Source organism: Pelophylax lessonae (genome assembly GCF_965119305.1).
Source record: "Pelophylax lessonae genome assembly, chromosome: 9".
Lineage (NCBI taxonomy): Eukaryota > Metazoa > Chordata > Amphibia > Anura > Ranidae > Pelophylax > Pelophylax lessonae.
In genome coordinates this window covers 55,880,192-55,901,811 of record NC_138776.1, presented here as the reverse complement: position 1 = coordinate 55,901,811, position 21,620 = coordinate 55,880,192, and the positions used below count along the sequence as shown (strand labels likewise).

General features: G+C 44.3%; 1 protein-coding gene across 1 annotated transcript in view; it reads right to left on the bottom strand.

Moving 5' to 3' along the window:
* Nucleotides 1-112: 112 nt before the first annotated feature.
* LOC309563779 (pancreatic triacylglycerol lipase-like) overlaps nt 113-21,620 on the bottom strand; it is a gene marked incomplete at both ends in the record, with an annotated part of 32,888 nt that continues 11,380 nt past the window's right edge. The window contains 7 exons of the mRNA XM_082268383.1: nt 113-223; nt 1,793-1,911; nt 6,246-6,365; nt 7,600-7,719; nt 14,740-14,848; nt 18,105-18,239; nt 21,382-21,507. Of these exons, the coding sequence (XP_082124509.1) occupies nt 113-223; nt 1,793-1,911; nt 6,246-6,365; nt 7,600-7,719; nt 14,740-14,848; nt 18,105-18,239; nt 21,382-21,507 (840 nt within the window). The remainder of the gene's footprint in view (nt 224-1,792; nt 1,912-6,245; nt 6,366-7,599; nt 7,720-14,739; nt 14,849-18,104; nt 18,240-21,381; nt 21,508-21,620) is intronic.

Genomic DNA, 21,620 nt, shown 5'->3' with positions numbered 1-21,620 from the left:
ATGTGAAAAAATACAATTTGAGATGCTTTTATATTTGTGTTAGTGTTTAGTATTTGCATATGAGTATCCCTTTTGTTGATTTCTACATTTTGAACTCGGCTGGCACTTACCTTTAAGGAGTGGTGAGATAGAAGACTTGGCTGGAGGTGGTGATACCTTTGTAAGTGTCGGCGTAGTGACCCATCTTTGGGCATCCAGCGCTGGGGCAAGATTTACAGCTGCCCTGTATGATGGAGAAATGCATATTTACCAAGACTGAAAAGCTGCTATGCCTTTTCTGCAGATGCAAGATAAATTCTTCCAGAGGAACCAAAAAAAACCCAAAAAGAACCAACTGAATGTCATATGGAGTAAATAATCTATTCCCTATAGTCACTACTAGAAAAATAGAATCAACATTTCAACACTGTTTACCCACGGTAAATCAAGATGAAGGGTTATTTGAACCGATCAACCATTGTGTTCATTCACAAAAAAAAAAGGGCCAGTAAATATGACATAATATGCAACAAACCTGCGCACACTCACATTTCACTCACATTCATGTCCATGGTTTGCAGTAATTCCCAATGCAAGATGGGAATTGTAGTCTACAGTCCCAAAAACTAACAGTAAGCGTGTCACTACTTCCTCTGTCCCTCCTAATGGTGCTGGTTTGTGCTGTATACAGTGATGATGTCATGGACATTTAAATGTTGAATTTTATATATATATATATATATATATATATATATATATATATATATATATATATATATATATACATTGCTCAAAAAAAAAAAAAAAAGAAACACAGAGTATAGAATCAAGTCAATTAAACTCCTGGGATATTGATCTGGTCAGTTAAGTAGCAGAGGGGGTTGATAATCAGTTTCAGCTGCTTTGGTGTTTTAACAACAGGTGCACTAGATGGGCAACAATGAGACGACTTCCAAAACAGTAATGGCTTTACAGGTGGAGGCCACTGACAATATTTTCCCTACTCATCTTTTCACTAGTTTTCCTTTTGGCTAGAGTCAGTGTCACTACTGGTAGCATGAGGCAATACCTGGACCCTCTAGAGGTTGCACAGGCAGTCCAACTCCTCCAGGATGGCACATCAACACTTGCCATTGCTAGAAGGTTTGCTGTGTCTCCCAGCACAGTCTCAAGAACATTGAGGAGATTCCAGGAGATAGGCAATTACTCTAGGACAGCTGCAAAGGGCCGTAGAATGTCCTTATCCCATCAGCAGGACTGCTATCTGCACCTTTGTGCAAGGAGGAACAGGATGAGCACTGTCAGAGCCCTACAAAATGACCTCCAGTAGGCCAGTTTGAGGTTATGCCCAAGTTTTCTTGTTCGTATTGAAAATACTGCCATCCTGAACCTTTTTCACACCCGTTATGTATCTGAAGGCTTCAACCACAACCCGCTTTCCCTTCTTTCCGCCAAACAGTAAAAATTAAGATCCTATAATCTCTCCTGATAGGTTTTATCCCTTAGACCTTTCACCATTTGTGTTGCCCATTTCTAGACTAGTTCTATCTTATCAATATCTTTTTGTAAGTGAGGTTTCAAGAACTGGACACAATATTCTAAGTTAGGTCCAACTAAAGATCCATTCTATATAGAGGAATTAGGACCGTGTTCATAAATGTCTATTTTTAATGTGGGAGATGACTGGAGATAATGCTGAGGTTTTTAACCTATCTTGGAGTTCAGCTTTTCATTGATGATGTGAGACATGAATACAATTCCACCCTTAGGAAATATCCTATAGAATAGAGGTCATCAGCACCGAGACACTAACCGCCTGGTAGGTGTTCCAGTTGGAGCAGGGATAGCTGGCGAAACTTCCAGTGTTACCGATACTGTCTGTGTAGTACTTGATGGCTCTCATGTGGTTACAAGTTACAAAGTTGACCACTCCTACAAAAACAAAAAAAACAAAACACGTGAATGGGTTTATCACATGACAAAAAAAAAAAAAAAAAATATATATATATATATATATATATATATATATATATATATATATATATATATATATATATATACTGATCAGCCAAAACATAATGACTACCCACCATAACATTGAGACCTCCTAACTAATATTGAGTAGGTCCCCCTTTTGCCGTCAAAGCACCCCCGACTCCTCTAGGCATGGACTCCTGGACTCCACTAGACAAGCACAATGCATTCCGCCGACTTGCCTACTTCCTATAGTGCATACTGATGCCATATTTTTCCCAGGTAAGTGACACACATGCACCCAGCCATCAACATGATGTAAAAGAAAATGTGATTTATCAGCCCAGGCCACCTTCTTCCATTGCGCTGTGGTCCAGTTCTGATGCTCAAGTGCCCATTGTAGGCCCTTTTGGCTGTGGACATGGGTCAGCATAGGCACCCTGACTGATCAGTAGGTACATAGCCCCGTCCACAAGGTTTAGGAGTGTGTCTATGGGAATGTTTGACCATTCTTCCTCAACCTGATAGAACACCTTTGGGATAATTTAGAGTGGAGACTGCAAGCCAGGCCTTCTCATTCAACATCAGTGCCTGACCTCACAAATGCGCTTCTGGAAGAATGGTCAAACATTCCCATAGACACACTCTTAATCCTTGTGGACAGCCTTCCCAGAAGAGTTGAAGCTGGTCTAGCTGCAAAGGGTGGGCCAATTCAATAATAAACCCTATGGACTAATGCCTCGTACACACGTTCAGATAATCTGACAAAAATAATCTCTTTTGACTTGATCGCATGATAATCTGATCGTTAGTACACAGCTTTCGACAGCCGATCACGACAATTCATCCAACAAAATCCGAAGGGACAAACACGAAAACTTCTGTCGTACGATAGCCTAGCGAACGACAATCGTTTAATCAGTACAGTATGCGTCCGCTAAAAATCGATCGACAAAGACCGTGCATGATCAGAAACACTAAAATAGCACGGAAAAAGTCTGGCTGCCATTGTTTTTGTTTTGCACCATCTGATACGCGGCTAAGCAACCAGGAAGCTTTTCCGGAATCGTACGAAAAAAATCCTACGTTTATATGCATTGTTGAATTCGATAGATGAAGTTCATGTGTGTTTAAAGGCAGGTGTCCCAATAATTTTGGTAACATAGTGTAGTTCAGGGATCCTCAAACTTCGGCCCACCAGCTGATTGGGAACTACACGTCCCATGAGGCATTGTAAAACTCTGACATGCTCAGACATGACTAGGCATGATAGGAATTGTAGTTCCTGAACAGCTGGAGGGCCACAGTTTGAAGACCCCTGGTGTAGTTGATGGATGAAGGGGTTGAGTTTTAATGAAGCCAGTGCAGGATGTGTGTGCTAATGAGGTCAGCTGGTAAACTCCTTCCTGTGTCTTACTGGTTTTTCCATCCCAAATCTATATACCAAGAAGTCTATGAAGCTTTCTAAGAAATACAGCAAAGGCTAAGGTAAGGCCTTGCTCTAAAATTCAAAGAAGCTTTTATTTTTCTGCAACGAAGGTAAATTTAAGTGATTGTAAAGTCTCATTTAAAAAAATAAATAAATAAATAACAAACATGTTGTACTTACCTCCTCTGTGCAGGTTTTGCACAAGGCAGCCTGGATCCTCCTCTTCTTGGATCCCTCGTTGCTGCTCCTGGGCCTGGCCCCTCCCTCCTGTCGAGTGCCCCCACAGCAAGCAGCTTGCTATGGGGGTGTTCTATCGGAACAACGCTACCCATAAGAAAATGCAACAAAAGTGACGTTGCACACACAATTGCCTATTGCACATGCTCTATGCATTCCAACATGGCCACTATGCATTTCAATAGGTTTCCTAATCTGACAGAACAGGAACTTCTTCTTACACCCAGACAAGTCGTCAATGTCACACCTATTTTAGCAGGTAACTCACCTTATATACTGAAATAGACTATTTTACCGCGACCAAGTGAAAAAGTTTAGTTCAGGAAATAATCACTTTGTCGCTGAGCTGTGCGGGGTGCACCAAGATGGTCGTCGCCACCTTCTGCCAGTAGGTTTCTATCCATTTTTACTATAATACAATAATAATGCAAATGTAATACTGTGATTCAGTATATAGGGTGAGTTTACTCCTAAAATAAGTGGGAAATTGAAGACTTGTCTGGGTGTAAGAAAATTTCGGCCGCTGCTTCCTGTCAGATTAGGAAACCTATTGGAACGCATCACGGCCATGTTAGAACGCATGCTCACTAAGAAAATTTTGCTTAGAATGTCACTTCTGTTACATTTTCTGATGGGTAGCGCTATTCTGACAGGACAGGGGCACCCAAGCCGAGTCACAGCTCCCTGTGTCCATTTAGACATGGAGCTGCCGTTCGGCCCCACCCCCTCTCTCTCCTGATTGGCTAACTGACTTTGATTGACAGCTGCGGGAGCCAATGGTGCCGCGGCTGTATCTCAGCCACTCAGGAGGGAGAGTCCCTGAAGGCCGAGGAACCCGTGGACATCGCTGGATACAGATGGGGCTCAGGTAAGTATTAGGGATGCTGAGGGATGCTGCTACACACAGAAGGTTTTTTTTTATCTTAATGCATAGAATTCATAAAGATAAAAAACCTTCTGACTTTACAACTCCTTTAATGATATATTGGTACATAGGAGAGCTGGAATTTAGAAAAAAAAAGAGAAGGTGAACTTATCCTTTAAAATGCTCTCTATGCATTAACACCTGGGCAATGATTACTCAATTGCAGGCCTCCCCTGCTTGAGAAAAAGTGACAATCCATTGCGGGGAATTTATAAAATGAATTCTGATTGTCCAATACAAGTACCCTAGCCTGAGTGCCAGGACTCCGCATAGAATGTTACTGACACATTCTAGGGTCCTCAACAGTCATCTATGTGATTTGGCTAAAAAAAATGGCCTTTTTGCTGCATCATTTTTCATATAATTGTGCCACTATTTTTTTTTGTCTGATTTCTAAAGGTAAATATTAAAGTGGAGCAGAAAAAATAGTCAATATAAAAAAAAAAAATCCTAGTATGCATAGCAGCTGGTAGGGAATCATTGGACTTCTTGTTTGTCAGCAGTGGGCGATTTGGAATGACCCAGCTCTAGTCTAGTTACATATTATGAGGCTTTTAAATTACATTCAGTGGATTTATTTCCTGTGGGAATATCCTTTTTAACAGTGATTGTAGCCATATTTGCTCACTTGCAAGAACACAGATAAGTACTATGTGAAAAATCTAACATCAGAACTGGCATCACAGAGAGCTGCCATCATCTACAACAATAGTCTTTGCTTGCCTTTATCAGGCCCTTGGGGCACTATTCCTCCCTCTGACACCAACAATAGGGTATTATTCCTCCCACTGACACCAATGATGGAGCATAAATTCTTCCTCTGACACCATTGATGGGACACTATTCCTTTTAGTAACACCAATGATGGGGCACTGTTCCTCCCTCTGACACTAAAGATGGGGGCACTATTCCTCCCATGAATACCAACAATGGGGCACTATTCCTTCCACTGACACCAATGGTAGGATGCTTTTCCTCCCACTGACAGTAATGATGGGACACTATTCCTCCTACTGACACCAATGATAAGACATGATTCCTCCCACTGACACCAACGATGGGACACTATTCCTCCCACTGACAGCAGTGATGGGGCACTATTCCTCCCACTGACACCAAAGATGGGAGCACTATTCCTCCCACTGATACCAACAGTGGGGTACCATTCCTTCCACTGACACCAATGATAGGACACTTTTCCTCCCACTGACAGTAATGATGGGACACTATTCCTCCTATAATACCAATAATGGGACACTATTCCTCCTACTGACACCAATGATAAGAGATAATTCCTCCCACTGATACCAACGATGGAGGTCGTATTCCTTCTACTAATTCAAATGATGGGGCACTATTCCTCCTACTGACACCAATGATGGGACACTATTCCTCCCACTGACACCAACAATGGGAGCACTATTCCTCCCACGGACACCAATGATGGGGCACTATTCCTCCCACGGACACCAATGATGGGGCACTATTCCTCCCACTGACACCAATGATGGTGCACTATTCCTCCTAACCACAGGGATGCTGTGTATTTTTTTTTTTTTTTTACTCACACAGACCACCAAGCTAGGGACCATATCTGCTCCCACAGGCCACAATCCGGCACCGCTAAAGTCTGAAGGACAGTAAACTGGCCCTTTATTTAGAAAGTTTGGAGACCCCTGATCTACAATATACAATCCTCACCATTCCAGATATCTTCCACGTTAACGTTGGGGATTTGAACGTTCTGAGGACATCCAGGCATATGGACTCCGCCATTAGGGAAGAAATCCAGATGGCCACTATTCTGGCTCGTTCCAAAACCTAAAAGATTAATAATACAATTATACATTTTATTATCATTCCTTAAGGTTCGGTTCACACTTATGCGATGCGGGAAGGCTGCGAATCCGCAGCCTGTTCCCGCATCGCACACGCACCCCCGGCAGTTCACACTGCCATATGCGATACGCTGGGGGTGTCAATGTAATCTTAACGACACCCCCAGCTTGATTGCATATCGCAGTGCGATCGTGCAGTTCGCACAGGATCGGATCGCACAAGTGTGAACCGATGTGCGATCCGATCCTGAAGCGGCTGCAAAAAAGGGTCCTGTGCGTGTTTGCTGCGGGTGCGGTGCGAATTCAGCCATACAAAGTGTATGGCTAAACTCGCACCGCACAGCCGATCGCATGTCATGAAGGAGCAGTGCACTCCGACATTACATGCGAACCTCGCACTCGCATAAGTGTGAACCGATGCTTAATGTGACATTTTGTGGACCTCAACCCGATAGAACACCTTTGGGATGAATTAGAGAAGAGTCTGCAAGCCAGGCCTTCTCGTCCAACATTAGTGCCTGACCTCACAAATACGCTTCTAGAAAAATGGGCAAACATTCCCATAGACACACTCCTAAACCTTGTGGACAACCTTCCTAGAAGAGTTGAAGCTGTTATAGCTACAAAGGGTGGGCCAACTCAATATTGAGCCCTATGGACTAAGACTGAGATGCCATTAAAGTTCATGTGCGTGTAAAGGCAGGCATCCCAATACATTTGACAATATAGTGTATGTAGAAGCTACTGGGATTTAAGCGCAGTTATATCTTTTGCAGTGTGGGTCAGTGGCCAGATCTGAATCTGTATCTCTCCTACAACTGTGTCTATGTGCCCCATATTGGCACTATATCCACTGCAGTATACTTTGTAAAAATTTGCATTTTGCAGAGCAGAGTAGGGACTGGCTAGAGAGAGATTACTTTGATGCAGTTGGTCAGTTTAACCATGTATTGCAAAGTATGCAAACCAAAAATCCCTGTTTTTGTGCAAAGTTTGCTAGAAAGGGTGTATAGCAATGTGCAGGGTATTCCCACATTTAATCGCACACCACCCAAATTCTGTGGGGCCTTACACTGCTCTAGTATTTGTCTTGCTCATTGTTGACTGTTGCCCTCTGGCTATACTTAGGGTCTAATCATGACATCCAACAGTCGTAAATGCAAAATTCCAAATTTTTCATTAAAATCTATTTAAATAGAAGTGACACAAAGACTGACCTAGGGAGGGGACGAGAGGTCCAGAGTCTGTGTGAATGACATCAACAATTTTGGCATCTGATGGGTCCAGCCTGACCTCTATGGGTGTGTTCTGGAAGTATGGCTCAGCAGGATCCAAACCTGTCCAGAGAGGGGCCAAAAGAAAGGGTTAATCCACACAGCATTATCATTAACCTTCACACATACACACACTCTCGCTAATTATATTCTGTGATTTGTCCTGTTTATATCAACATCAAAATTTTATTCCTAATACGAAGTATGGTGAAGAATATAAAATGTTATTTACAGATTTAAGGATACATTTTTTGGGCTGCACATACACTGTATATCAAACAAAGTACAGGAAAGTAATGCAAAAGTGGGCATTACTTTATCAGCCTACATAGGTTGTATAAAAAAAAAAAATCACATGTTGGTAGAGTAAATCTTCCTCTATAGTTGTTTGTCTTTTTCATTTTAGGTAAAAATGGGATTTTTGTAAGAACTTACCGTAAAATCCTTTTCTCTGAGTCCTCTGATAGACGCAGCTCTCAATGCTTCTTCACTTATGGGTAATGCGCCATCTACAGGAGTAGACTAGGCAGTGAAATGTTTTCACAGTTTTCACTTGACACGCCTATAGGGGCGGTCCCTCACGACATTACCCCAGACACACTGTGCTCTAAAATCAGTTTTGTAGCAAGCAGTGAAAAAAGACACAACCAACCTCAAAATAGAGGGGCGGGAGCTGCGTCTGTCAGAGGACTCAGAGAAAAGGATTTTACGGTAATTTCTTACACAAATCCCATTTTCTCTTACATCCTCTGACAGACACAGCTTTCAATGCTTCTTCACTTATGGGACGTCCCAAAGCAGTGTAGGCATGGTGGGTGGGAAGAACGCAATCAACAACTGTTAACGCCATTCCAAAGCTAAAAACATAGCCAACAGGGCAACAAAAAGCTCAACCAACAGGAGCTTTCCCCAAAAAAACAAAACTTCACCCCCGAAGAGAAACCATGTTCTCTTCGACAAACAGCAGCCTGCAAAACCTTGCGGCCAAAGGAAGCATCCGAGGATGCCATCAAAATAGAATTTTGTGAAAGTGTGTTCCAACGACCAGGTTGCCGCTTTACACACCTGAACCACAGATGCCTGATGGCGAAAAGCCCAAGAGGCACTCAGCGCTCTAGTAAAATGTGCCCTCATAGGGAAAAGAGGCACTTGACCCTTCAACGAATAGGCCTGAACAATAGTCTGTCTGATCCACTTTGATATGGTTGCTTCTTCCTGGAAGTCGTCTTCCTAGCTCTACGCAGGGTAGGGATCACAGAATCAGAGACCTCCATCCCTCAACACCTGGCCTTCAACAGCCATGCCGTTAAAACCAGCGACCGTAAAGCAAGATGGAAGATCGGCCCTTGAGACAGCAGATTCTCTTGCAGAGGCAGCCGCCAGGGAGGCTTGACGACCATCTTCACCAGGTTTGCGTACAAAGACCGGAGAGGCTAGTCTGGGGCCACCAGAATCACCTGCACCTCCTCCACCGCCAACCTGCGGAGAAACCTTGGCGACAGTTGTATCGGAGGGAAGGCATAAATCAGCCGATATCGGCTCCAGAGCACCACCAACGCGTCTGTGGTGTCGGCCAGAGGATCTCGAGCCCTGGCCACAAACCACTCTACCTTTAGAGTTTAGACGAGACGCAAACAGGTCCACCTCCGGAGTCACCCACAGGGTGCACAGGAGGCAAAACACCTCCAGATGCAGGGACCATTCCCCCTGATCCAGAGCCTGACGACTCAGGTAATCTGCCTGCCAGTTCTCTACACCCGAAATGTGAACTGCGGAGAGAGCTGGGACATGTGCCTCGGCCCAAGTCAGAATCTCAGCCACTTCCTTGACCGCTCGGGCACTCTTGGTGCCCCCTTGGTAAATGATGTAAGCCACAGTCGTGGCATTGTTGGATTGCACCCAAACCGGAAGACCATGTAGCCGTGGCGTCCAATGGAGCAGGCAGAGTTTGATCGCCCTGAGCTCCAGGACATTGATCGGCAAAGACGACGTTCCTTGGGCACACAGGGTGTCCAGCACTCCACCCCAGCCTGTCAGACTGGCATCTGTGGTGATCACCATCCACAACAGTGACAGAAATTACCTGCCCTGGCTCAGGGCCGGTGACTGAAGCCACCACAAGAGCTCCGACCTCGTGAGACGGCTGAGACAGATCATCCTGTCCAAGGACTGCGGATCCTTGTTCCACTTGGCAAGGATCTCTGCTTGTAGAGGCCTTGTGTGAAATTGGGCAAACGGGAGAGCCTCGAAGTCTGACACCATGAGGCCCAGGGACCTCATACACATTTGCAGGGAGGAGAGATCCGTGTCCATCAGGACCATGATCTCGCCCTGCAAGGTCCGGAATTTGTCCTCTGGAAGAAAGACCCTCACTTGAGAGGAGTCCAGGATTATGCCCAGATAACCCAGATTTACTGACGGGGTCAGCGCAGACTTCTGGAAGTTGATGCTCCACCCGAACTCCTGAAGCGTCTGAACCGTGAATGTCAAGTCGCCCGATAGGGTGGCACAAGAGTTCGCCCGCAACAGGAGATCATCCAGATAACCGAGGACCGCAATCCCTTTTTTGCGCAGCAAAGCCAGCACCGGGGCCAAAATTTTTGTCAAGACTCTGGGAGCGGAAATTAGACCAAAGGGTAATGCCACAAATTGAAAGTGCTCCTCCGCCACTGCAAATCGGAGGTACTGCTGATGACCCTCGTAAATAGGGATGTGCAGATACGCATCTTTTAAATCGATTCAGGCCAGAAAATCCCCCTGATTTAAAGACGCCACCACCGACCGAATGGATTCCATCCGGAACTTCTGCACCCGCACAAAGCAGTACAGCAATTTGAGGTCCAGAATTGGACGCACCTTGCCCTTCTTCCTGGGCACTGTGAACAGGTTTGAGTAAAAACCTTGAAACCTGTCCTGCTGAGGGACCGGGACGATTACACCCTGTGAAAGGAGATCCTGCACCGCCTCCTTGAGATCTGTCAAACGATACGGAGACAGACGGAGATTTGATGGAAAGAACCTGTCTGCTGGGCGAGACCAAAATTCGATCTTGTACCCTGTATGAATCAGTTCGGGAACCCACTTGTCTTGAATCAGAGATGTCCAGGGTTCCCAAAAGTAACGCAGATGTCTCCTTACCCCTGAACCGGGTGAGGGCGTCCCTTCATGCAGAGGAGGATTTTGCTGCCGCACCAGACTGGTCAGCCTTGGACTTACCCGACCAGGCCTTCTTGTTCCCTCGAGAGGCTTTGAACGGTTTGCCTTTTTCCTGTGCACCTGAGCCTGAGCTCCCTATGAGCCTTGAAGGAAGGCCCCCGCTTGCTGCGAGGTGCCTTACCCTTAGCAGATTGGGAGAGAAGGGTACTCAGGGGCTAGACCCTTGATTAACTCATCCAAGGAGTCACCAAACAGACGTTCCCCTAAAAAGGGGAGATCAGTTACGGCCTTCTTAGAAGCTTGGTCCGCCGACCAGCTCTTCAGCCACACCATGCGGCGTAAGGCGATCCCCACCGCAGACACCCTGGCAGCAAGAGAAGCCGTGTCAAGGGCCGCATCACACAGGTACACCATGGCCTGGGCCATCTGATCCTTGAGCTCAATTAGAGTTGGAGGAACTGACTCAGCAGACAAGTTGCTCCTAAGTACCTTGCCCAATTCCGTCACCATCTAAAAAACCAGGACGGACACGAACACAGGTTTAAGAATCGAACCCGCCAAAAAAGTGCAGGTGGTGGGAAAGGAATTTCATTTGCCTGTCCACCGCGTCCTTAAACACCGGGGAGTCTTCTACAGGTACCACAGTAGATTTATTCAACCGGGAAACAGTGTGATCCACCTTAGGTGACACTGTCCAACGATTGGAAACTGAGTCTGCAAAGGGGCAACAGTGCTGAAAGCGTTTGGGAACCACCAGCATGTGCTTAATGCGCCTCCATTGCTCATTCACAATATCGAGAAAACCTCGAAAAAACCTGACCCGACTTCTGGGCTTTGCGGGAACCGAAGACAACCCGTTTACCTGATTGTGAGGGCTCATCATCTAATTGCAATGTTTCCCTTACTGAACAAATCAGTGCTTCCACCAGAGCGCGTTCCCGCGCTGCACTGAGGATGACTCATCCTCCTCACCATCTGACTGTGAGGACAGGGAGGGCGTTGTCTGTGGCAACCACATCAGGCTCTGAATCAGAGGACTGAGAGGGCATTGGCCATTTGTTAGTAGAAACCTGTTTTATCACAAGATCTACCTTTGACGCCAGAGTTTCTAAGGCTGCAGAAAGAGACACCAGAGAGGGTAATCCGGATGGCCGGATGCACAAATAAACTCAGAGGGGGGAAGTTTTCACCTTGGGACTCGATAATGGTAGAAGAGAAAAAAAAAATGAGTATACTGCCATTTTAAATAGCAATCGCAGTCCGCACCACAATACCGTGCTAAAGCCGGAGTCCCCCTTTATGCTAAAAAGTGTCCTGACAGGAGCTAAGTGTGTTCGAGGAATGCCCAAAGGACTAAAAATCCCCTTACTGTACCAACACCCTGAGAAGCAGCCGCTCTGCAGACAGTCTTCCAGCATGTGAAAACTGCTGGGAGAAAGTGACCAAACATCACAAGAAGCCGAGCCCACCTGGTGTAGCCCAAAAAACACAACAAAATGGTGCCAATATAAAAACATAGGAAGCAAAGGGAAAATGGCCACTGCCCATACAGCGCGACCTATGCCCCCACTTAAAATGGCGCCCGAAAACACTCAGAAGGCTAAGGGAAAATGGCCGCTGCCCTTACACTGATGTGGCCTGTGTCCACACCCAAAATGGTGGCCAAAAATGGAGCCAAATGCACAGGCAACCCAGGAGAGAGGCAACCTGCGGGAATCCACCTAAGGGGACCCCCCCCAGGACCAGGTAACATCTTCAACCCCCCTCCAGGCGTTAGATGCCTCCATAGTGCCCCCAGCGGCAGCGGGGAGGGTAGTACCTGACCTGACAGGCCTGTGAGATCTCACAGAGGGACGCAGCGCTGTATTCCCCAGGAGTGGGCCCACATCACCCCAACAAACATCTATCCCAGGGACACCGGGCGCGTAGCATCACTCACCATACCATAGACCGGGGGACTCCGCTCTGAAACAGCTCGCCTCCCACCCTTAGTGGGGGTGCCATCCGCCAAGATGGGTACGCTGCAACTCAGGGCGTTCCAGGTTGATGCGACCCGGCAAAGCACCCGTTTGCAGGCTCGTCCCCATCCACCGGGGCTCTGTCGTGGCGAGGCCTGGGAGGACCACAACCTGCTCACACTTGTAGACCAGGCTGGGAGACCGTAAGGATCTAGATTATCCAGTGTGAAGCCGCAGATAGCTGTCGCTTATAGTTCACCAGGAGGATCCCCCTGACACTAGCTAGCGATTGCGAGTAAAGAGAAATAAACATAAACCTTTTCAAAAGAAAATAAAAACTGAGACCGAAGTCCCAGCAGGAAAACCTAGGTCCTACTCCTTCACTAGGCTGCAAGAAACTGATTTTAGAGCACAGTGTGTCTGGGGTAATGTCCTGAGGGACAGCCCCTATAGGCGTGTCAAGTGAAAACCGTGAAAACTTTTCACTGCCTAGTCTACTCCTGCAGATGGCGCATTACCCATAAGTGAAGAAGCATTGAGAGCTGCATCTGTCAGAGGATGTAAGAGAAAAATGCAATCCAAGCAGAAGCAATGTGTCATCATTGAGTTCTAGATGAAGGAGGCGTAGACTTCCAACATCCACAGAAGGCTACAGAATGTTCACAGAGATGATATACTGACAAAAGTTACCAATTACAAGACAGTGAGGGTTTTTTTACTAAAGGCAAATCCACTCTGCACTACAAGGGCACTAGAAGTGCAATTAGAAGTGCACTTGGAAGAGCAGTCTCTGTAGATCTGAGGGGGACATGCAAGGAAAATAAAAACCAGCATTTTTGTTTGCACACAATTGGATGATAGAAATCAGCAGATCTTCCACTAATTTCAGATTTTCCCCTTAGATCTACAGCGACTGCACTTCTAAGTGCATTTCCAAGTGCACTTGTAGTGCACAGTGGATTTGCCTTTAGTAAATCAACCCCATTGCTCTTGTCAATGGTGTCAACCCCGTAAACATTCTGTGGATGTTGGACAGCCTGCACCCCTCCCTTATCAAGAACTCAATGACGACATGTTGCTTTTGCTTGGATTCTATTATTTACCTGCAACGAAAAAGAAGAACAAGAAGAGTTACTATAGAGAAAGAGTCACATGTGAAATGTTAACGTCCTATGTAATTGTACATTGTAATAATTGTAAATTTGTAATAATGTGTTTATGAATGAAGACTGTATATAATTTTTTAGTCTTTGTTAATGGTTCATTTTATACAGTGTCAGCACTCCTGACAACACAAAACAGGGATGACTAGCCAGGACCACCAATTACATCCGGCAGAGTGGTCACAGTGGCTAGGGGAGGTCCAGTTTCCTATGCAGCATGGCCAAAGTGGAGACTAATGCCCCATACACACGTGCAGATTATCTGCAGACTTTTGTCTGCAGACTTACCAAAACCATATAATATGAGGTCAAACCTAAACACTTTCAATTTGTATGCAATCTGGCAGGCCCTTGCACTACATAGAAAAGGTAAATCTGCAGACAAAAGTCTGCAGATAATCTGCACGTGTGTATGGGGCATAAATAGCAATTAAAGAACCTGACCACATTCAGAAAACATAGACTCCAGTTGAAAAGCAGCCAGGTAGCTACCCTACATGGAGCTTTTCTACTTCCAATGATAGGTTTACAGAGCATGACCTATGTAAAATACCATTCCAAAAAAACAACAGATTTTTTAATGGTCATTAGATTGTAAGCTCTTCTGAGCAAGGCCCTCCTAATGTCTTGTATTTTATTGTATTGTAACTGTATTGTCTACCTATTGTATTTTTTACTGCATAAACTGTTGGCACTATATAAATCCTGAATAATAATAATAATGATCCTCAAGGTTCTCCAACACTTCCCTTTCAGCTCCTTCACACTTTGTCCTAGCTCAGTCACACAATCTCAACAGCGGTCACCTGTAATCCTTGCAATGCCTTTCGCCCTCTTGCCAGCTTCTCCAGCGGTGTGGGCACCCAGACTGTGTCCGATCAGGTGGATATTTGCCGCAGAGTAGGCAAAGTTTTTCTACAAACATACATACATGCACATTACATGTTAGATGACAGTCCAGAAGGAGGAAGAACAAGTGCAATACAGTTACAAATATTTGTAGCACTCACTGATGGAATATAGTACATTCATTAAAATGTATATATTGACAAAACTTTTTTATTAGTTTAAGATAGAGTAGAGAGAGGATAAACCCCCCTTATGTTTATTTTTTCTCTTTCTGTGCCCCCATGCCAATTCCCTTCTTAGACAGTATTCCTGGGAATAGGTATCTCATTGATAAATTTCTCCTCATCTCTTTGTCTGCGGAATTTTGGATTTCCTTTCAATATCTATCTCGGTGACAATGGTCACTGGTACAAATGGAGGGGTGAATCTCCCCAAAAGAGGGACAGGCCACAATAAAAATATGATAGAGGGCCTAACCTCTTCCCACTGTATTTAAAAATGTAAAAAAAAAAGAATTTATTTAACCACTTGCCGACTGCGCACAGTATATTTACTGCGGCAGTCAGCCCCGGCCAGGCAGAGTGACGTAGGTCTACGTCGCTCACCTGTCACCGGGTTTTGAGCCAATAGCGGGCGAGCACGTGCCCGCTGGGGCGCGCGCCCGCCTCGGCTCGTTCACGGAGGAGTGCGGCGTGTGACCGGCGGACCCCATGTCCGCCGGTCACAGTACGATCGTCGGTACAGCGGGAGAAAGGCGGAGCGGCTTATGTAAACAAGCCGCCTGTCATTCTCCCCTGTGTAAAAATGGAGATCAGACGGTTCTACTATGTAGAACCGTTGATCTCTGTTTTTACACTAGTAGCCATGTCCCACTACAGTTAGAAGCACGCCCCTAGGACACACTTAACCCCTCCCTGTCCAATACAGTTAACCCCTTCCCTGCCAGTGTCATTTTTACAGTAACAGTGCATATATATAGCACTGATTACTGTAGTAATGTCACTGGTACCCCCAAAAGTGTCAAAAATGTCAGTCAAGGGTCCGATCTGTCCGCCGCAATGTCGCAGTACCGCAAAAAAAATCGCAGATCGCCGCCATTACTCTTTCCCTTTGTTAGTAAACACGATAACTTTTGCGCAAACCAATCAAAATACTCTTTTTGCGATTTTTTTTTACCAAACATATGTAGCATAAAACAAATTGGCTGAAAATGTTAAAAAATTTAGATTTTTACATTTTTTGGGGGGGGAATTTCATATAAAAAAAAGTGAAAAATATTGTTATTTTTGCAAAATTTACGCTATTTTTTTGTTTATAGCGCATGATCAAAAAATGGCACAGGTGATCAAATACCACCAAAAGAAAGCTCTGTTTGTGGGAAAAAAAGGACGTGAAATTCGTTTAGGTACAGCGTCGCACGACCGCGCAATTGTCCGTTAAAATCACGCAGTAAAAAAATCGCAAAAAACCCCCTGGACAGGAAGGGGGTAAAATCTTCCGGGGCTTAAGTGGTTAAAATGTCTAACGTATTTAAAGTGTATGCTTTGAGATACACTTTAAATACACACAAGAAGATTTGGGAAGAGTGTACTGCTAAAATTTAAAAATGTCACATTAACTGTATTTTATGATGAGCAAAACAAGCCACATAGAACAACAATTCCAGAATATGAATATCCTTTACAACCCTAAACTGAAGGATGCTAGTAATTCTATATTAACTTAGTATCAGTCAAACGGGAGCTCAGTGTGCAAGGAGGAAAGCGCCAAATGAATAAAGATTTCATTTTTTTCAGACACTTATATCAACAAAATCCAACACATTTCAGAGGGTTTAAAAGGTTCCCCCTTCATCAGGGCTTGGTATTGTTAAATAATGCATATACTGGACTGATAATGGAATACTAGGGTTCCTCCAGAGGTTGCTAGGGGTTCCTTGAGCTGTGCCTATCTGATGGTGCCTGCATAGTTGCAGGATCAACTCTTGGCAGAGCAAGAAGCATTTCACAATTATCTTTTCAGCTGTCAGTAAGGGGGGCATTCCGACCACCTCTGTAAAGGGTTGCATTATTCCTACTGACCATCAATGTAGGAGCATTTTCCCCCATTGACCCCCAAATAAATGAATTTAGTAAGGGTTCCCCTGGGACTTGAAAATTATTTTAGGGGTTCCTCTGAGGTAAAAGATTGAGAAAGGCTATACTAGATTGTAGTAACTCTAGTGAACCAGCGCTCAGTTCATTACATTTACTTAAAGGCTTCTTCGACCTATGCATTTAGTATAAAATATATACAGTACATTGTTACCAGCCATTCCAATGATATGTGAACTTATAGAAATCATTACATTTTGCTATACATACACTCTAGAATTTTATGAAAATATCATCTTGCTGTAGTCTTAGTGTTTTATTCCATATTATGTTGAACGGAACGTTGTTTCCCTTGAGAAAGGGGTATGTTAACCTGATACGGTGGGTTGGAGACCTCAGTTCCTCCATATTTGCTGTACCATTAGTAATTGCTTTGTCTTTACACTTTTTCTGTTCTGTTGTGTACAGCTTTGTGCCCTTGATAAAGGGGTATGTGAACCTGAAACACTGGGTTGGAGAACTCCATGCTTGCTTTAACATGGTAACTGCTATGTCTTATGCACTTTTTCTGTTCTGATATGTACATTTTTATGCCCTTGAGAAAGGGGTATGTGAACCTGAAACAGTGAGTTGGAGACTTCAGTTGCTCCATATTTGCTGTACCATTGGTAACTGTTATATTTTTCACACTGTAGCTGTTCCGTTGTGTACAGCTTTGTGCGCTTAAGAAAGGGGTATGTGAACCCAAAACACTGGGATGGAGGCCTCAGTTCATCCATATTTGCTGTAACATTGGTAACTGCTATATTTTTTGCACCTGTTCTGTTCTGTTCTGTTGTGTACAGCTTTGTGCCCTTGATAAAGGGGTATGTGAACCCGAAACACTGGGTTGGAGAACTCAGTTCCTCCATGCTTGCGTTAACATGGTAACTGCTATGTCTTATGCCCTTTTTCTGTTCTGATATTTATGCTCTTGAGAAAGGGTATGTGAACTCGAAACAGTGAGTTGAGACCTCAGTTCCTCCATATTTGATAGCGGCTGTGTTTTTTGCACCTTTTCTGTTCTGTTGTGTACAGTTTTGTGTCCTTGCTGTATGTCTTGTGTGCATTAGCAAACTCTGTTAAATACACACCATTATTTTTCTATTAAATGTGCATGGACTTGTTGGTATGCTAGTCCTCCAGTTATCTTTCTATTGTGGTGTCTATTATCTCCAGCTTTACTTTACCGAAAGAATGTCGATGAAATAAGCGATTTCAGCTCCTACGACGCGGATGTTGTTAGAGGCCTGGGAATACAAGGTGCGGGATCCTCCACTCCAGTCCACTGCAATGCAGTTCACGTCTTCAATCGCAAACAGTTTCTGCAAGAAAAGAAAAAAATAGCAGCATATGTGTGTGGGATTTGTATCCAATCCTTCATGTCGATGAGTGGGTTGTATTTTGTATATCAACATGGGGGCCATGGACAACACATTGCGGGTATGATTTTTCATGTATTTTATATAGATGTTCAGGAATACCAATATGAAGATGGCACCAAACCCTGTCCAGTAGCTTGATTATAGTTTGCTAAGCATGTTAGCGACTGGCATGGTAATAAAGTGAGTGGGGTTAAAAAAATACACTAGAGGGCATCATTTACATATAGGGAAAGGACAACTTTACAGGAATAAATGATTTAAGGTGAAAGTGGCTTTAAAGGAGTCTTTACAATAAAAGTGGTAGGAAAGGGTTTTTTATGGTAAAAGTGGTAGGGAGTGTTTCTTTACAGTAAGAGCTGTAGGCAGAAAGGGATTCTTTAACCACTTAATGACCAGACCTATTTCTGACATTTGTTTTTTACAAGTTACAATCAGTAATTTTTGCTAGAAAACTACTTAGAGCCCCCCAAACATTATATATATATATATATATATATATATATATATATATATATATATATATATTATTTTTAGCAGAGACCCTAGCGAATAAAATGGAGATCGTTGCAACACTTTATGTCACACAATATTTGTGCAATGGTCTTACAAACACAATTTTTTGGGGAACAATTTACTTTTTTTAAATAAAAAAAAAAAAAAAAAAACAGCAAAGTTAGCCCAATTTGTTTGTATATTGTGAAAGACTATGTTACTCTGAGTAAATCGATACCTAACATGTTATGCTTTAAAATTGCGCACACTCGTGGAATGGCGACAAACTACAGTACATAAAGTACCATAGGCGACGCTTTAACATTTTTCACAGGTTACCAGTTTAGAGTTACAGAGGAGGTCTAGTGCTAGAATTATTGCTCTCACTCTAACAATCGAGATGATACCTCACATGTGTGGTTTGATATGTGGGCACGACTTGCGTATGCGTTCTCTTCTGCGCGCAAGCGCGGAGGGACGGGGCGGTTGAAATGTTATTTTATTCTTATATATTTATTTGATTACTTTTATACCTATTACAAGGAATGTAAACATCCCTTATAATAGAAATAAGCATGACAGGGCCTCTTTAATGCGAGATCTCACATTTACAATTAAAAGCAAAAAACTATATATATAATTTGACTTTTACACAAAACAAAATGGACCGTTTAAGGCTGTTAGGCGGAAGTGACGTTTGACATTTCTCCGGTTCTCCAAGGGCATAGAGTCGAATAGGGGCCATCTTGTCCTCACTCAAATTCCTGCCCATTGCTCCAGGGGAACGGATTGTGTCCCCCTTTACCGACGGCTCTAGTAAGTAGGGAAAGGACCAGAAAGCGGCGGGGGGGGGGGGGGGGGCTTTGTTACACCTCTCTTGCTGCCTATAAAAGTGATCCTGTGGCAAATCTGCTGCTTGGACCACTTTCAGCAGATGCCGGATGAACCACTGTATAAATAAATACCGGGATTATTCTGCCATAACCCTGGTATTTAACATCAAATAATGACGTATATATACAGTGGGTTGTCTGGAATTGGTTTTTAAAGGAAAGTAGTAAAAAAAGTTGTTGTTTCTTTGCTGTAACAGTGGTAGGAAAGGGTTCATTAGTTGAAAAGGGTTCTTTATAGTAAGGGCAGTTAACTTGCGGAGTGTTGACTACATGAGGTACTAAGGGCAAAATAACAGAATTCCTCTTGACCCTATAACCATATGCCAAATGAACTTCTTGAAGGAGAAGTACAGCCAAAGCTTGTTTGGTTGTACTTCTTTGGATCACAGGAGTCCAGTCCGTTTTACATTCCTGTGACCCATTTTTTTAGCAGAGAACGGGCTAAAGTCCTCTCTCTGGTGATGTCACAGAAGTCAGTCCAGGCTCTGCGTCATCACGACCACGGAATAGTTCATATTCCCATTGCACGCCTTCCTGGATATAGGCACATCTGTTGTGGGTGCTGCAACGTTCACCAGCTGGACACTGGATCTATCATAGATACATACAGTTTTGACAGCACACCAAGGATCTTGCACAGCAGTCCGAAGAAATTTTTTTTTGCAAAAGGATCACATTAGGATAGGTGCAATGTTTCGGAGTCATGCAGGACCCCTTCGTCAAGCATGTGATGTCATCACATGCCTGACGAAGGTGTCCTGCGTGACTACGAAACGTTGCACCTATCTTAATGTGATCCTTTTGCAATAAAACGTTTCTTTGGACTGCTGTGCAAGATCTATGGTGTGCTGGCGAATATGTATGTATCACGCTCACAGGGTCGGGATCCGCCAAGTGCCTGGACCAACACCCAGCTCAGCCTCTCAGTGAGCCGCTGAGAGCCTGAGCCGGCCTCTCTTCCCACCCCCTCCACAGCCCAACGCTTTAGTGAGGGTGGAGGAGTCAGAGCGGAGAGAGCGATGACTGACAGTCATCACATGCCTGACGAAGGGGTCCTGCGTGAATCCGAAACGTTTCACCTTTCTTAATGTGATCCTTTTGCAATAAAAAGTTTCTTCGGACTGCTGTGCAAGATCTATGGTGTGCTGGCGAATATGTATGTATCACGATCACAGGATCGGGATCCGCCAAGTGCCTGGACCAACACCCAGCTCAGCCTCTCAGCGGGCCGCTGAGAGCCTGAGCTGGCCTCTCGTCCCACCCTCTCCCCAGCCCAACGCTCCAGTGAGCGAGGAGGAGTCAGAGCGGAGAGCGATGACTGACAGTCATCAGCTCTCTGCTCATGAAGCTGTGAAAACTGAGAGATCGGCGGTGTATGATAGCTCGGTTGCCAGAGTAGAGGCACCGGTGAAGAGATGCTGCATCCACCTAGTTAGTATGAATAAAAAAAATAAAAAAATTAAACCCATACATCTCTTTTAACTCAATAACTTCTACTAGCTGCAGAAGGAGGTGTCATTTTTATTAAGAAAGTTATCTGATCCTTTGGGTCTTGCATTAAAGTGATGTGTACTGAATTTAAATGCAGATGCCCACCTTCTGACTGAGGTAGGCCATGGCAGTGGTCTGTGTTATTTTGTACATTATTGAATTATATCCAGAAATAAAACAAGAGGTCAGAAGAAAGATTCACTTACCCTACAGATATCAGACAGCCAAGTGGCCGTGCCGCTGTCAGTGAAGCCGTGGATGACAAAACGGGTCTTCCTGGTGGTGCGAAAATTGGAGGAGGAGATGGTGGATGGGTTAGCAGCGCTGATCGTCTGCAAGAAAAGATTACCCAGTAAGTTATTGTCTATTAGTGAATGTGATTGCTGTCAGAGGAAAAGCAGAAATGATATGTTCTTCAGAAACTATTGTGTATAGTTTCATTCAT